This window comes from Populus euphratica, unplaced genomic scaffold (genome assembly GCF_000495115.2).
Source record: "Populus euphratica unplaced genomic scaffold, PopEup_1.0 scaffold808.1, whole genome shotgun sequence".
Lineage (NCBI taxonomy): Eukaryota > Viridiplantae > Streptophyta > Magnoliopsida > Malpighiales > Salicaceae > Populus > Populus euphratica.
Genome location: NW_011500672.1, coordinates 81,920 through 93,664, shown reverse-complemented (window position 1 = coordinate 93,664; position 11,745 = coordinate 81,920). Strand labels below are relative to the sequence as shown.

Sequence of the window (11,745 nt, the reverse complement as noted above, 5' to 3'; positions counted from 1 at the left end):
GTTAAGGAGTTATTGATACTTCAAATGCAAAATGATGATATAAAACCATGATAAAAATGCACTTTTAAGTACTAATCAAATATCATATTGGTGCTATTAGTCATAATATTGATGGATGTGTTGCATTCAAAAGAAAAATCCTCCAACTCATTAAAGTCGGGTGGATTTCTTTTGATGAATCTCCAAATATGAACTCAAACCCTCTGCTAAACCATGCCTCTAGTAATGGAGGAGTTAATAACTGGGAGATAAAAAGGGGAAGTAAAGCAATGATAAGGGTGACTATGGATAAATTGTATGGAATGTTGAGGCAAACTAGTTATCTGAAGACACTAGTTAGAATACAAATTATAGGAGATGAGATTCAATATTGTAAATATCATCAGCAATTTGGACATGATATTCATTTTTGTGAGGAGTTTCATTCTAAAATAGAAGATATGATGACATTCGGAACATGAAGATTAATGAGACTCGAAAAAAAAGAGTTAGTAGGAAAAATGAGTGGTTGTAACAAGAAAACAAAAGTTTGTAGATATTTACTAACTGAAGGGGGTCCACCAAAAATGATCCTAACCAGGCCTATAAAAACTATCAGTGGAAGATATAATGCCCAACCCTATAACTATGGTTATTCCTCTCACAACACGAGTCCTGTCCTTTTTTTTCCACATAGAAATAGAAGGACTCACTTGGAGTGGGAGATGTTTTACTCCTGAAGAGTTGGATGATAATAGAAAGGCTAAAGGAAAAAATATGGTGGAATTAGCAAAGATAAAAAAGGTCAATAAGTGATGAAAAGGCTAATGAATTTTTGAAATTGATGAGACATAGCAAATATAGTGTGCTTGATCAACTAAAAAAGGCATTCGCTAGGATTTCTTTGTTATCATTAATATTGAGTTCAAAATTGCATAAGAACTCACTTCAAAAGGTTCTTAATGAAGCATATGTTCCTTGGAATATCACACAAGACTCTATAGAATATTTGGTGGGTAGGATTTAAGCCACCAACTACCTCTATTTTACTGATGATGAGCTAGATTATGAAGGGACCGGTCATAATAAACCATTGCATATCATGGTAAAATGCAAGGATTGTGTTATTGCTAAAGTGCTTATAGATAATAGCTCTACTCTAAATGTATTACCAAGGTATGAACTTGATAAAATGCCAGTTGAGGCCTCTCACATGAAGCCAAGTACCAAGACTGATAAGGCATACAATAAGTCACCTACACAAATCATTAGGAGTATTAATATTGAACTGATTATTAGCCCACAACCATTCCAAGTCACATTACAAGTAATGAATATTCATTCATTATACAATATTTTACTAAGGAGACCTTGGATCCATGCAGCCCGAGCTGTCGCATCTTCTTTACATCAACGGGTCAAGTTCATCATCAATAGGAATTTGGTGACTGTGAAAGCTTAAGAAACTTTGTCAATGATGAGAAATGTATCGATCCTTTACATAGAAATTGAAGAAAGTAAGGATGAAAATATACATGCATTTGAAGTTGTAAATGTTGAATGGGTACCTAAAAATACAGTATGAAGTAAGCTAGAAATTTCTAAAGCAGCAAAAATGGTCGTTAAATACTTTTTGAAGCATGGATTGCCTTTTCAATATGATCTAACTACTGGAATGCATGAGAGGGTTAATGTGATAAAAATAAAGTACGCTAATCAGAGGTTTGGCTTAGGGTTTAAACCTGGAAAAGCAGATTTCAAAAAAGCAGCTGAAATTAGAAGCGAAAAGAGAGTAGCCCAGATTGAAAGGTTAGAGCCAAATAAAGATTGAATGGAGATCTCACTTATCCATGTAACATTTCTAACATCCGTGTATGTGATAAAAACTAAAGATTATGAGGAGTGACTAAGAAAAGAATTCAATGGTGCTACTATTAATTATCTTGAAAAAATCAATGAACAAGATTTAAAGGAAAAGGAAAGTCCTCACGAATAGCTACCCCAACTGACTAATGGCATTTTGGAAGATGGCTTATCAAAATTCGTAGGAAACTTGGTTGAGGGAGAAGAGCTGGAAAATTAGGAAATTCATGAAATCCCAATTGTTTTCAAAAAGTAATGTTTGTTTGCTTGTTCTTTGTTTTCATTATTGTATTGTTTGAACAATTGTGCCTTGCCAAATTATCATGGCTTAAGAGATAAGCAATAAGTTTTTGTTGTTGAGCCCTTTTATCCTTTAAATTTCGATCAGATTATGCATATTTTCTTTCAAACATGTTTTATTATTCTTCGTTTATTTATTTACTTTCCTAGAATTATACACTCACAACCGAAACACTTTCCGCTATCAAGAAATTTGAAAGTGGATTGTCGTTAAACTCACAAACTCATTGCACTGCGGATAATTGGCCTAACTTTGATGAAACTATAATTGTTATAGATGAGGAAGAGTTTGGTGAGGAAGACATTCATGAGTTCACAAAGTTAGTGAAACAATGAAATCGCACATGAAAGCCTGCAAAAGAAGAACTAGAATTGATAAATGTGGACATCAAACATAATAAAATAGAGTTGAAAATAAGGAAGTTAATCTCTGTTGGCACAAGAAATGAGTTAGTCACTCTTTTACAAAAATATGTTGATGTTTTTGCTTGGTCATATGCTGATATACCTAATCTGGATACTAATATTGTGGTACATAAATTGCTGTTGTTAGAAAGTTGTAAGCCGATTAAATAAGAGTTGAGGAGAACGAGACCTAATATACTAATCAAAGTGAAAGAAGATATAAAAAAATAATGGAAAGTTGGATGCTTAGAAGTAGTCAATTATTCTCAATTGGTGTCCAATATTGTAGTAGTACCTAAAAAAACAACAAAAACAGGGTATGTGTGGATTTTTGAGATTTGAATACAGCAAGCCCAAAGGATAATTTTTCCTTACCCTACATAGATGTACTTGTAGATAATGCTGCTAAGATTTCTACTTACTCTTTTATTGATGGTTTCTTTTAATATAATTAGATTAAGATGGCCGAGTAAAACAAGAAAAAAACAATATTTATTACCCCATGGGAAACGTATTGCTAGAGAGTTAGAACATTCAGATTAAAACATATTGGAATAACTTATCAAAAAGCAATGATAACACTATTTCATGATATAATGCATAAAGGAATTAAGATATATGTGGATGATATGATCGTTAAGTTTAAAGATGAGGAAAACTATATCCCAACTCTAAAGAAATTATTTGAAAAACTGAGAAAAAATCAATTAAAATTAAACCCTATAAAATACATATTTGAAGTGAAGTATGAAAAATTATTGGGTTTAGACCTTGACAAAATAAGTCATACAAGTTATATCAGCTTTTAAAACCAAGAAAGAAATTCGAAGTTTTTAAGAGATATTTAAACTATATTACTCAATTTATTTCACAATTTATTCATTTATAAACCAATCTTTCCATTGGTTCAAATGAAAAATCCTAGATTAGAGAGTGAAGGTTATTAAGAAACTTTTAATAAGATCAAGCCCTAGAAAGCTTCTCATTTTATATTTAATAGGGACACTGAAACATAAAAAACGACAAAAACTAAAGTAAACATATAATAATGAATTCAAAATTGTAACCAAGCACCGCTCATTGATTTTAATACCACCGAATTCATAGCTAGAAAATTTCCCTGATACTTTTCGATGTGGTGATAAAAAGCTAGAAATTTGAAATGCCAATGGCAACTTGCTTATTCTTTATCCGATAGCCCGGTATGGCTGGCTGCTCATGGGCCCGTTGCCTGTCCCGAAATTGTACATAAAGTCTAATGTGCTGATATTCTTTTCTGATTAGATAAGAAAGCGAGTGGCCCTACAACAATTCAATTCAATAATTTGATAGATCTTGATATTAATTTATTTCTTTGAAATTTTAATTATTGACTTATGGTGATGGGGAGTCTTTTTAGAGTTTTGGATTATTTATTAAGTTTATTTTATAATATTTTAAGGTTTTATATAATGTATAAATAAGTTTACAACGAAATAATTAGCGTTCTTTAGTTCTCCTATTTATACGAATAGAGATTAAATATTTTAGATATTTCTTCAATTATGAAGTTCTTGACCTTTTACTATTCAATCGAATATTTTAAATAGACTCATCAACGAATCAGGGACACCGAACGTATAGTAATACTTCGCCAATTAATTTAGATTTTAAGGTATATTTAGTTGTTATTATCGTCGCAGGGAATGCATATTCGTTATCAATTTCAATTCAGTATATTAATCTCCACAACAGCCATATGAAGATCTGAATAATACGGCATATTAGATAAAAAATAAAAAAGGTGAGAAATGTTAGATAACCATGAAAATAACATAAATAAAATAGTAGAATATTATTTTCATAACATATTGCATACCGCCAAAAGATACATGGATAACGACACACGATACTCATTAAAACAGAAAAAGACAAACGACACGAGACTGATTGTGGAGACCCATCTATAGAGGCAAACACCTATTTTATTATGATCATGGTGCAACCCGATGGATGATGCTCGATCTTGCTCACCTCACTTGATGCTGCGTCAGAAGAGAAAGACGTTAGAGAGTACTCTCGAAGCAGGAAAAGTAATTTGCAAATTCATTGGGCACTGATCTATAACAATTTTTTTGTTTAATATACAGGATTAAATACATGAAACGAAGAATAAGATAGATGAAGTTATAAAGTGCGAACCTGGCGCAGTTAGTGGATGTGCTGATCTTGTACGGAATATTAACATGGCAGAGACCAGGGAGAGCAGCTGCGTAGTTAGAATTAACCCCACCAAGTTGAGCGGCGGTTGTTTTAATGCAATTACAAGCATCTCGGCGATCTTGAGTGGTTTTAGCAGCATTGTTGAGAGCCTCAACTCCTTTGCAGCAAACGGCAGGAACTTTCCCGCCATTTCTCAGGTAGCCAAGGCACTGTGCCAAGTTACCGGCCACAACACCGCATGACAAGGCTTCAACGTTCAACATGGGGGCGGAGAGCACCATGCACAGCAAGAGAACACAGACAGTCTTGGCACCAGCCATGTTTGATAGGATGGGGAAGGCTAAAAGAACTTTTTTTTTCCTTGAGTATTTGAGAGAGAAGGAGAAGATCTCGAGTGAATGTGATGGTAGAAGGATAGCAGGAGTGGTGTTTATATAGAAGAAGCTGGGATGAAACTAAGAAAATGAATTCGAGTTGGTTTGTTGTTGGCCTCATTTAATGACGCAGGATGGAAATTCACCTTGTATATTGAAATTAATTAATTAAGAACTTAAATGAGGTACAGGGAAAGAAGAAGTTCGAGAGAGAGAGAAACAAACATGCCATGGCACTTAAAATTAATTAAGTCAAAGGTTTCTTTAACTACTTGTTATCAATAACAGGAGTCTGTTTGGGATGGTGTGGTTATAGTTTTATGATAGAAATAATGGATAAAGTGAAGATAGAAATATGTTTAGTAATAAAGGCAGAGACAAAGATAAAAATATAAAAAAATATATCTTTATAATAATTTTTAAGTAAATTTATGTATTTTTAAAATAAAATGTATAAAAGTAATATATCGACAAATACAATATTAACATATCGTTATAAAAAATCTTAATTATAAAATTATAAAATTAAAACATGTAAGGATAAAAATAAATATTATTATAATTTTAAAATTTAATTTATAATTAATCTGCGGTAAAGTCCAAATCACTGGTAGTGTTTTAATTCATGATTAATTTGCGGTAAAGTCCAAATCACTGGTAGTGTTGACCATTGATATAGATCAATATAAAAAAAAAATACCTAATTTAAGGATCAAGTCGAGATAAGGTCCAAGTTATAAGTAAAAAAAAATCAACTTAAGTCAACCTAAGTCGATATAAAATAAAAGTGGTTATTATAATAGTTTTAAAACTTGATTCGGAAGTCAATCCGAAACAATATCCTAATCATAAATTAGGAGGGTCAACTTGGGTTGACCCATGCCAATATAGAAATAAAAATAGTTATTATCATAATTTTAAAATCCGACTCAAAAGTCGACTCAAAATAAGGTTCATGTCACAAGTCGAGAAGGTCAATACTAATAGACACGAGCTAATGTGTAGATAAAAGTAGTTATTTTAATATTTTTAAAACTCGACTCGAAAATTGATCTAAGACAAGATTTGGATCGTGGGTCGAGAGGGTCAATGCGGTTGACCCAAGATTTTTTTAAAAAAAACTCAACTGATTTTTGACTTATATTTTATTCTAGGTTGACTTTGATTTTTGATCGAATCAGTTCAAGTCAATTCTTTCTCAATTGTTTCTTAAACTTGGACCAGTTTGGGCTCCAAATTAACACGTAAAGTCAATCCTTTTTTCATAACAAAAATTATTATAATATTATTAAGTTTAATACTATATATAAATTAAAAAAAATAAAATATCAAATTATTTTTTCAATATATAAGTTTAATAATAATATATATTAAGAATAAAATATTTCTTACATCGTAATAAAAAAAAGATACGAAAACAATCACATTTTATATGTTATTATCAAACATAATTTTATTTCAATCTCATTTCTTATTCTTTATTTTATATGTTATTATTAAATATAATTTTATTTCAATCTCATTTCTTATTTTGTCCCCTTTTATTTTTATTATATTTATCTTTTTTGTCTTAATAATCAAACTCTAAGTGATAATTTTTTTAAAAAATAGTAATTGTTTAGTCAATCGTGAAATATAATAATTAAAAAAATCAATTAATTTTATTTAAAAAGTGTTTTACTGAGGTTATATTGGGTTTTATGCTCATTCACATCTATTCAAAAATATTTATTAGCAACTCCCTAGAAGATAAATAATTGTGGTATTTGGGATGTAGATGATAAAGCTAACGGGTGACCAAATAACACCCATTAATGAACATTAAATGGAACTGGCTAAGTTTTTTGCCTCGCGCTACTGGGTCGTATTATTATTATCTTTAACCTACAGGAAATATAAAGATGCTAGAAACTCAAAATTTTGATTCATCCAAGCCAAGAAAAACTTTCTAAATACTTAAAGAGTGATATAGTGTATAATATATTTAGAAAAAAAACAAACACTGAGATGGTGGCACCCTTAATCGACTCAGTCTAATTATAATTACTTTACAAAACTCACAATGTAAATATAAGATTGTGATAAAACCATAAAATCTATATCAAAATAAAATAAAATGTCCAATTATAATTGGCTAAAAAAAATATTGAAGGTTAAAAATGTAAAAAAAATAATTTAAACAAAATTTGAGTAAATCTATATTAATAGCTTGCACAAAGCAATGAGATGGGTCAAATTTTTCTAATTACAAGAAGATAAAAATTAAGGCTACTCTAGGATTTTCAAATAAATAAATAAAATTTAAAATTTAAATCATTAAGTTAATTAGGTTTACTAAGTCTACTTAACTGGGATAATACACACATACGCACATGTATTTTAAATTAAGGTTATTTTTATAAAATTATAATCTGTAAAATTTTAAACACAAATTCAATTAAAAAATTTAATTTTTAATTAATTTTATTTTGAAAGATAAAATTAAGAAAAGAAATTGCAATAAAAGTAACAGAGATCACATATGAAAAAAAAAAGAACAAGGATGAAATTCTAAAAATAAATAAAATTTATAAATCATCTAAATTTTTTAAAAATAAAAATAAAAACTAAATTTAAAAGATAAAAAACTAAAAAAGGATAATATTTAAAAAATTCCCATACGAAGTGATTTTCTTAAATAAAACAATTGCTTTTGAAATAATAAGAAATTGAAAGGCTGCTGTGATGTGATTTTTTTCACGGGTAGCGTGCAAATCAAAGTAAAGAGGAGAGAAACAAGGGGGGGGATAGAAAATTGAATTGCGCCAAACCGGGCAGATTCACCATATACACGCCGTCCAAGTGGGAAGAGACTGTTAAGACACATTAAATAACACACCAGAACATACCTTTCCACCAATAGAGTCAGCCGCCCTCGTCGCATCTGGCACGTGCCACATATATGTCAGCAGTGTTTTTTTATTTTATTTTATATATCAAAAGATAACATTACACTACACTGGGACTAAATTGTGATTGTCAGACAAAACATAATGAAATGACGAGACAATCTCTTAAACATGCTTTTGAGAATTTTGATTCTAAGGGGGATCGTGTCATTACACTGTGTAATGAAAAGTAAAAATTCGAGAATGCCCTTGGCCATAATTAAGTGATTTTTTTGCTTTTAAACGTATTAAAGTAACTTTATTGTTTAAAAATTTAGAAAAGAAGTTAGATACCCCTAGATAATTCTATAATCACAAGTGAATCATGTAAAAATACAATTATATACTGCAAGTCAATTCAATGATATTTTTTAAGGGTAATAATATAAATCCACTGTTATAGTCCATAGTTATTTAACTGTGTTTTTAAAAAATTTAAAATATCTTTATATGTTTTGAATCATTTTATATATTAATTATTAAAAATATAAAAATATTATTTTAATATATTTTAATATGAAATTTTAAAAAGTAACTCTTACCTATATAGTGTGTGTTTATAGTGCGTGTTTAGGTTTTTTTAATTATTATCCATTGATGAGGAAAAAATTGTCTTGATCCAAGCTTTTTTTTTTTAAGATTTTTTTCCTTTTTAGTTTCTACCTGTTTTTGGATAAAAAATAAATTGAAAGTCATTATTTTTTATACTTTTCAACCTGCTTTTTAATAATAAAAGAAGGGATAATACTAAAAATGAGGCAAAGTTTTCGTAAGAAGATGCCAATTAAGTTAGCCTAGATCCTTAGATGGCAGGAGAGAAACAAGATCACATGAAAATCCCAAAATTGCAAAATAATTATAAGCTACCCATGCATATGTCCCACCTTGCACAAGTTTATATATGTGATAGATGTAAATCAGAAGGCAGTGCCATCACTTTTTATTTGAACACAGAAGCAAGAAGCAAGCAATATAAATCAAGTGCTTGTTTTTTTCTTTTTACATCTTAAAAATATTTTTTAAAAATTTAAAATATTATTTTTTTAAATTAATATTTTCAGTTGTGATGGGAAACATAATTCTTTAAAAATAAAAATTATTGTTTTAATATATTTTAAAAAATATTTGTAAAAACAATAATTATTACAATCCTCCGAACACCCTTATCTCTGTATCAAGCAATTATTTTCATCGGATAGAACACCTAACTCCTAGCAGGCAACCGCTTAACACATGGAGCATGGCATTGTCAACCATGGTTTCAAGCGACTAGCAATGAAGGCAAGCAAATTCGATTCACCAAGTAGCTGACATGCCACAGTACAGCCATGAAAATGGAGGCAAAGTTACGTCCCAGGCTCTGCTTCTTGGTGCCGCATTCATGAGTTTTGGACCCTTTTGTCAACTGCGGGTCGGTGCGTTACTGGCCGCTCTTTTTAAATTATTTTTTATCTACATTTAATATTTTCTCAGATATTTCTACCTCTTAAAATGTTTTTTAAATACTTTTTAAATAATGCTAGTACCAAATAAGAAGAAGTATACAAAAGATATTATTTTAATTAAGAATTATTGTTGAGAAGTATAATGGGCATCACCAAATATACTCGTCTTCATTAATGGCCTTCGAGACTTCGAAATCTGTGCCAATAGAAATGGGACACGGCAGCCGATGCGACAGTGTAACCCAACAATAAAGGTTTGTGCGTGCGTCCATGGTTGGCAGCGTGGGTCAAATGCCTCGAGTCAGATAGGGAGGCACCTGCCAGCCGATAGCAATTAATCACCAGGCGGCACCGATTTTGACAATCGTAGCTCTACATTTTATGTGGTGAAGTTATTTTTTATTTTAAAAATATATCAAAATAAATTATTTTATATTTTACAACATCACCTCATAATTACTAAAAAATATTAATTTCATGTTTTTTCTGTTCTTAAAAAAACCTCAAAAACAAATTTAAAAGCCTCTCATTAACATAACTTGATGCTTTTCTTTAACACATCCACCTCTCTGTTATTTTCATCTTAAATCCTCATAAACAAAGAACAATTTTTTTTTAAAAAATCAAATACAAAAACTCTAACAGTGTCGGCGATGAAATCAAATGAAGATCTTGCACCTCTATCTCTCTCTCTCCCCCCACCCCCCTGCCTCGCTGACCAGTGATAAGTTCAATCAAATCCTATTTGGCTTCTTCTTTCACCGGTCTATGATTCCTAGGGCAATAAATTGATTGCAGACTTCTTGCAGAAGCAAATGAACTGGCTCGAGTTCAGAAGTCTATGGCGCATGGGAATTGGTCGTTAGCAGAGACCGTAAATTCTTTGATTGAAGACAACCACGCAAGATTGCATCTCCTAAGTATGATAAGCCAGGACTGGTAAATTAAGGCTTCCGGTTTTTTCTCTCCAACAATGTCCAAATCATGAGGGCTCAAAGGTGTCCAAGAGTACTTGATCTATAGAGATAAAATTGGATGCGAAGATGGTTGTTTGAAGTTTCTATTCTACATGAGAATTGCAAAAATTTGTCACAAATAGAATTAAATTTCAATCTCAGTCAAGTTTATAGAAATAAATAGAATATAATTATGGTTATTTTTTAAATAATTTTTTGTGTTAAAATATATAATTTTTTATTTTTAAAAATTATTTTTAATATCAACATCAAAATAATTTGAAAAATATTAAAAATATATGTAAAATAAGAAAGCCTCTCCTGCTTTATATGTCGTGTCACAATTTTATTTTATTTTTTTTTTGTGGTCGGAGTCGGCCAGTTTTATTGCATGGAGTACTTTTTAGTAAAGTTTAATGAAGGTTTTTTATAAAAAAAAAAGAAGAAGAAGAAAAGAGATTGCTGTATAAATTTGGTGTGTTAGCCATCTGTCAAGTTGAAAGAATAAGAGAAAACAAGGGACTACCTGCTGTAAGATTATATATCTCACCATAATGTTACCGTAACAGTACATTCCATGAATCTTTATTGTGAATATAACAATGAAATACTTTGATATATATACTTTTTAATTGTTCTGTATCAAATACGTGTAGCGAATCAGTCTATTAGCGCCCGTTACGGGCAAGAGATAACAAGTTCAAGCGCTAAGTAGTGCACCTCTATTTTGAATAGCGACATACATGTTGTCTGTTATATTTGTTTTAAAAAATAAAGTATCGTTCACCCTTTTAATAAAAAAAAATAAAAATAAAGCAATGCTGGGCCAGGCATTGGGCCTTGCTTGTTGTTGAATTTTTCTTTCTTTCTTCTTTTATTTTTTTTGATACTCCAAAAAATAAATTATTGAGGGATTAATATAATATAACCTAGTCTACTTTGAATATTAAAAAATAATTTAATTTTTCAATAAAAATATAATTTAACTAAAAAAATTAAAATAATATATTTTTAAAATATCAAAATATAAATGGACAATAATCAACTTAATATAACCTATGAAATTCATTATTCAGTCACGAGACTCTAATAAATTTATAAAAAATAAATTAAAAGAATTAATAAACTCAATTTTCAATTAATCTAATATTTAATAATAAAATTAAAGATAAAATTCAACTAAAAAAATAATTCAAGTCAATTCAGGCTGTCAAACTTGGGTTATAAGACTAAAACAATCTTATAAAAAAATCAAAACAAATTATTAAACTCAATTCTCGATTCAACTCAATGT

At 29.9% G+C, this 11,745-nt stretch overlaps 1 protein-coding gene across 1 annotated transcript; it reads right to left on the bottom strand.

Moving 5' to 3' along the window:
* Positions 1–4,357: 4,357 nt before the first annotated feature.
* LOC105115929 (non-specific lipid-transfer protein 1-like) lies at positions 4,358–5,166 on the bottom strand. Its single transcript, XM_011013014.1, has 2 exons — positions 4,729–5,166; positions 4,358–4,571 (listed from the first exon to the last, which is right to left on the bottom strand). Exons 1-2 carry the CDS (start codon positions 5,067–5,069, stop codon positions 4,562–4,564), a joined length of 351 nt encoding a protein of 116 aa, XP_011011316.1. The 5' UTR covers positions 5,070–5,166; the 3' UTR covers positions 4,358–4,561.
* Between the last annotated feature and the right edge of the window lie 6,579 nt (positions 5,167–11,745).